At 40.6% G+C, this 6,450-nt stretch overlaps 1 protein-coding gene across 1 annotated transcript in view; it reads left to right on the forward strand.

Moving 5' to 3' along the window:
* Positions 1-5,687, forward strand: part of LOC138044736 (tetratricopeptide repeat protein 28-like) — an 8,201-nt gene extending 2,514 nt beyond the window's left edge. Inside the window, exons 3-6 of the mRNA XM_068891165.1 lie at positions 712-1,370; positions 1,443-2,162; positions 2,643-4,468; positions 5,178-5,687. Of these exons, the coding sequence (XP_068747266.1) occupies positions 780-1,370; positions 1,443-2,162; positions 2,643-4,468; position 5,178 (3,138 nt within the window). The 5' untranslated portion in view covers positions 712-779 and the 3' untranslated portion in view covers positions 5,179-5,687. The remainder of the gene's footprint in view (positions 1-711; positions 1,371-1,442; positions 2,163-2,642; positions 4,469-5,177) is intronic.
* Positions 5,688-6,450: the final 763 nt, after the last annotated feature.

Here is a 6,450-nt window from a genome sequence, read left to right on the forward strand (position 1 = left end):
TGAAGTTGTCGTTGTGCTGGGTTTTTAGTGATAAGTGAAGTTCGGACCTCTCTAATTAAATGAAACAAGTTTTGTTATATAGAAATTGGTAAGTCAAATGCAAAACAAGGTGGCATGAATGCGTAAAGATTCAAGAAGCAATTTTTCAGGAGGAATATTTAAAGCTCTTGTTCTTTCCAAAGCGTTAGTTCCCTATTGTGCCAGCATTCTAGCTCACTAGGTTTTCATTGTCAACGCGATGCTGAATTTTGCAACTTCCGAAGTCGATATAAGTTATTTGATTTTATTTGTTTGATGAATAAGCAAGTAAAGCAGAACTGTTTTGCTCAGTGGTTGACTTATAAAAAAGGGGGTGTGATTTGGAGTTATTGGTCATCCATAATCTCTTATTACTTTATGCTTCTTGCTCTGTTACTTAAACTCAAAGAGCGCATTGCCAAGGTGCAGCTTCGTTTGCTGGGAACACGTCAAGAAAATGAGATCAAGATCTTTGCCATATTTTGGCCATAATTTGCTGTCAAAACAAAATTGAATTATTTTATTTAGAATCGTGATTTATTTCCAGCAAAGGTGAGGGCAAACCTGCCGTGTTAACACGTTGACACCACCCCTTAACTAACCAACCTGGGAGCGAATAGGGTGGAAAACGTTTTCGTCTCGAAGCTAAAAAGCAAATTAAACATCAATCGTCTTTACCTTCTTTCCTCCCAGGTTCATTCTTGACTTGACAATGGATCATCTCATCGAAAAAGTTTTAATTGTCATTTAGTTATTGAACAATGGTAGACAGGAAGTTAGAAGCTGTAGAGCAGCAAATGCTAGAGCTTGCCATTGCCATAAGTGTAGAAGACAGGGATCGCGAAGGAAGGGCTCATTTTCATCTCGGAGGTGCTTACCTCAACCTGCCTGATTATCAACAGGCCATAAAAATTTATGCACAAGCATTACATATTTTCATAGAAATAGGCTGCAGGGCTGGGGAGGGATCAACCTATGGAAATCTGGGAAATGCGTATCTTAGTCTAGGTAATTTTAAACAAGCCATTGAGTACTACGAAAAACATCTTAGTATTGCTAAAGAAGTAGGTAATAGGGCTGGGGAGGGATCAACCTATGGAAATCTGGGAAATGCATATCTTAGTCTAGGTAATTTTAAACAAGCCATTGAGTACCACGAAAAACATCTTAGTATTGCTAAAGAAGTAGGTAATAGGGCTGGGGAGGGATCAGCCTATGGAAATCTGGGAAATGCCTGTCGCAATCTAGGAAAGTTTAAACAAGCCATTGAGTACTACGAAAAACATCTTAGTATTGCTAAAGAAGTAGGTAATAGGGCTGGGGAGGGATCAGCCTATGGAAATCTGGGAAATGCCTATCGCAATCTAGGTAATTTTAAACAAGCCATTGAGTACTACGAAAAACATCTTAGTATTGCAAAAGAGGTAGGTAATAGGGCTGGGGAGGGATCTTCCTATGGAAATCTGGGAAATGCCTATCTTAGTCTAGGTAATTTCAAACAAGCCATTAAGAACTACGAAAAACATCTTAGTATTGCTAAAGAAGTAGGTAATAGGGCTAAGGAGGGATCAGAATATGGAAATCTGGGAAGTGCTTATCGCAATCTAGGTAATTTCCAACAAGCCATTGAGTACTGCGAAAAACATCTTAGTATTGCTAAGGAAGTAGGGGATAGGGCTGGGGAGGGATCAGCCTATGGAAATCTGGGAAATGCTTATTGCAAGCTAGGTAATTTTAAACAAGCCATTGAGTACTACGAAAAACATCTTAGTATTGAAAAAGAAGTAGGTAATAGGGCTGGTGAGGGATCAGCCTATGGAAATCTGGGAAGTGCGTACCTTAGACTCGGTAATTTTAAACAAGCCATTGAGTACTGCAAGAAACATCTTAGCATTGCTAAAGAAGTAGGGGATAGGGCTGAGGAGGGATCAGCCTATGGATATCTGGGAAATGGCTATCTTTGTCTAGGTAATTTCAAACAAGCCATTGAGTACTACAAAAAATGCTTTAGTATTGCTAAAGAAGTAGGGGATAGGGCTGGTGAGGGATCAGCTTGTGGAAATCTGGGAAGTGCGTACCTTAGTCTAGGTAATATTAAAAAGGCCATTGAGTACTGCGAAAAACATCTTAGTATTGCAAAAGAAGTAGGGGATAGGGCTGGAGAGGGATCAGCCTATGGAAATCTGGGAAATGGCTATCTTAGTCTAGGTAATTTTAAACAAGCCATTGAGTACTATGAAAAACATCTTAGTATGGCTAAAGAAGTAGGTAATAGGGCTAGAGAGGGGTCAACCTATGGAAATCTGGGAAATGCATATCTTAGTCTAGGTAATTTTAAACAAGCCATTAAGTACTACGAAAAAGATCTTAGTATTGCTAAAGAAGTAGGTAATAGGGCTGGGGAGGGATCAACCTATGGAAATCTGGGAAATGCCTATCTTAGTCTAGGTAATTTTAAACAAGCCATTGAGTACTACGAAAAACATCTTAGTATTGCTAAAGAAGTAGGGGATAGGGCTGGGGAGGGATCAGCCTATGGAAATCTGGGAAATGCGTATCTTAGTCTAGGTAATTTTAAACAAGCCATTGAGTACTACGAAAAACATCTTAGTATTGCTAAAGAAGTAGGGGATAGGGCTGGGAAGGGATCAGCCTATGGAAATCTGGGAAATGCCTATCGCAATCTAGGTAATTTTAAACAAGCCAATGAGTACCACGAAAAACATCTTAGTATTGCTAAAGAGGTAGAGGATAGGGCTGGAAAGGGATCAGCCTACGGAAATCTAGGAAATACCTATCTTAGTGTAGGTAATTTTAAACAAGCCATTGAGTACTACGAAAAACATCTTAGTATTGCTAAAAAAGTAGGGGATAGGGCTGGGGAGGGTTCAACCTATCATAATCTGGGAAATGCCTATCTCAGTCTAGGTAATTTTAAGGAAGCCATGGAGTACCATGAACACAGTCTTACTATTTTCAAGGAAATTGGAGATGTTCTAAGAGAGGGAAGAGCGTGGTATTCGAAAGGTTATGATCATGAAATCTTGGGTTCCTTGAGCAATACACTCAATTGCTATCGTTTAAGTATAAAACATTTTGACGAAATAAGGCATAGTCTGAAGTCAGAAGATGAATTGAAAATAGGTTTTCGTGATTTTCATCGCATGTCATACACTGCTCTGTGGAGGACACTTTCGCAGACTGGAGAGATTGAAGAAGCTCTGTATGCTGCTGAGAAAGGTCGTGCACAGGCTTTGATGGATATTTTGAAAGATCAATACGGCATTGACTCTCAGTCATTTTCTGCACTTGCTCCGAATCAAACTCTTACAGCTGCATTAGAGCTTTTACCTTCACAAGCCGTTTTTGTGGCACTTGACGATAACAAGATCACGTTTTGGGTGCTAAGAAAAGACAGCAACATCAGCTTTCGACAAAGCGAAATCGCAAATGGAAGTGCTGATTTGTTGATGCAAACTATTTGGAAAGGGGTCGGCGTAGGGGATGGTGTCAGATGCGAGAATCGTTCTTTGGATCCACTACGCAATGACTTGTCTTGCAGCAAAAAACCTATCAGTGAGAAAACAGTTCTACCATCCTCCGTTAATTCTTTACAACCGTTGTATGATGTCTTACTCGGGCCAATTGCAGACTTGCTACAAGGAAATGAGTTAATCATTTTTCCCGATGGACCATTTTGCTTGGCTCCATATTCTGCATTAAGTGATTCTATCAGGATCCGCACATTTCCTTCGTTGAGCGCTTTTAATGTGATCGTTGGTGCACCTAACGACTTTCATAGTAAGACTGGCGCACTGCTGGTAGGTGATCCGTGGTTGAAGGAAGTTACTAACAAGAGAGGAGAACCCATTTTGGAACAGCTTCCGTGCGCAAAAAGAGAAGTAGAGATGATTGGACAACTTCTGCAGACAACACCGCTGACTGGAAAAAGTGCCACGAAAGCTGAGGTGCTGAAAAGTATGAAATCAGTTGCTTTAGTTCACATTGCAGCACATGGATGCCCAAAAACGGGAGAAATTGCTTTAGCCCCAAATACCGAACGGGAATCGCCAATCCCCAAAGAGGAAGACTTCATTTTGAAGATGTCGGATGTTCAGACAATTTCTCTTCGAGCAAGACTAGTTGTGCTGAGCTGTTGTCACAGTGGCCGGGGAGAAGTGAAGTCTGAGGGAGTGGTGGGAATTGCAAGGGCTTTCCTGTGTGCTGGAGCTCGGTCTGTTTTGGTGTCACTCTGGGCAATTGATGACGAGGCAACGTTGCTGTTCATGAGAAGCTTCTACGAGCACCTGGTAGATGGAAAAAACGCAAGTGCAGCTCTTCAACAAGCGATGAAATCTTTCCGAGAGTCAAAGCAGTATTGCGCTATAAAGCACTGGGCGCCATTTGTGCTGGTTGGCGATGATGTCACGCTGGAATTTCCAAAAAAATGGTAAGTGAATTGCGAGTTCAACTCAGAAAACAAGAATACTTTCAAATTGGAAAATTGACGATAGGAATCAAATAGATGTCATGATGACAAGCTCCTACCATAGACAAAAGCAGTTGGGAAGGTTATGTAAATGAACCGCACCAGAGCTATGTACTCCAACCCGCTTATGTTAAAGCCGAAAAGAAATAGTCTCACCTTCTCTTATATAGACCCCTCCCCCCTATTCAATGTAAAAGGTACCTCAACAATTTCCCACTAAAGCCATTAACTTTTGCACAAGATTGAATGAGAGGGGAGAGGAGAGAAGCAATGAAGACGTCAAAAGTGCTAACCTTCCCAACAGTTTTGTCTATGATTGCAGCTTCGTAGTGTAAAAAATTCAAAGTTTCCTCTAAAACGCTTTTGTCACAAATGTAATTTCCACTTGCCTATCACGCATGCACAGTACCATATTTAAAGGATAGACTTCACATTGGTAGACAAACTGTTTTCGTTCAGCCTTTTCTGGCTTTTTGTTAACTGGTGAAGGTGGCTCATTTTATCACCGCGTGATGTCACTTTTGGTGTTTCTGTTCTCCCATAGATCTCTAAACGTCATCTTTTGTAAGGAATTCGAAGACAGCATTGTCCTACAAGAGGCCATTTGCATCGGCTCTTTGTGGATGCTCGAAAGAACCAGCTATATTTAGAGCTGTCTTTCTTTTTCCAGAATCGATGTCGAAGATGCTAGAAGACTACCTGGCAGAGCCTCACGCCTCAGTGATTGCCAATTTTAAGGTGGCTCTGAATCCGCTGCAGATATTTTTTATACCTTTGCAAAGAGTTTTATCTTAGCCTGCTAACCACTTTTGAGCAATAAAAAATGGGGGTCACTTAGTACGTTTCTGAGATATAACCTTTTGAAGACAAAATATAGGGCATTTTTTATAAGGCTTTTTCGTTGCTATGGTAAACCATTACGTCACATTAATGAGTGCACCTTCTGAAGAAATGATTGGTGTTTCATTTGTCACCGTAACATTTCATGTTATGTCAAACAGTTGGGGTAGATTCAATCCTTCCAAATAGTGCAGTTGGTTGAAATTGTTGGTTTGAGCCTCAAGAGGACGAAAGGCTACAGGCAGCCTATACTATGGCCGTTAGTTTAGACCATTTCCGTCGCAAAGGTCAAACTGATGGTATTTGGATACCCGGGTCATATAACGCAACCAAATGTTTATTTTACGTTTAAAACTGAAACCCTAATTTAATATAAGGCTCTGTTGCATTTTGCGATTTTTCATGCAACTGGTCTTCAAACGCCATAGCGAGACAAGTTGCAAGTTGCAAGTTGCACATTTTACCATTGCCAAAAACAAGGTGAGACGAATTGCAGAACCCTTCGGGGAAATTAGAATCCATTGCTACTTTGCGCATTGGTTTACGCAAATTAGCAATGAAGTTTTTAAGCAATACGTGCTGTGAAATCGTTCCTAAAACCTTGCGTAGCAACCGATTGCGTCATCAGTCAGTGAAATGTTCCTTTAACCTTATGAGATCATCGAAAGCGAGACAAATTGCAACAAATGTCGCCCAGTGCAACAACCGCCAAGCGAGTAGCTTTGCAATGTGAGAACTCTTATCGAAACAAAATTGAGAGACAAGTTGCTCGAAAAATTGTGTAACAGCGCCTTTATGGGTCAAGTAAGTAAGGAAACCATCTAATGTTGGATAAGACAACTCACTCTCCATTTGCTTATAACTTTATTAGAAATCAGAAATCTGCTCAGTTTTACAAAATGTGTAAAAATGTGTCTTCCAGACGCACATACAAAATGAGTTTGTGAAGGTACAGATCTGTAGATAAGTTTTTTTTGGGGGGGGGGGGGTGGGGGGGGAATGTTACAAAGCTTCGAAAACGAAACACTCGGAAACAGATAAAAAACACGTGTAATAACTGTGTAATAACTGTGTATATCAACAGTTTGTAGGTATGGACACCG

The sequence above is a fragment of the Montipora capricornis genome, chromosome 4 (assembly GCF_036669925.1).
Source record: "Montipora capricornis isolate CH-2021 chromosome 4, ASM3666992v2, whole genome shotgun sequence".
Taxonomy (NCBI): domain Eukaryota; kingdom Metazoa; phylum Cnidaria; class Anthozoa; order Scleractinia; family Acroporidae; genus Montipora; species Montipora capricornis.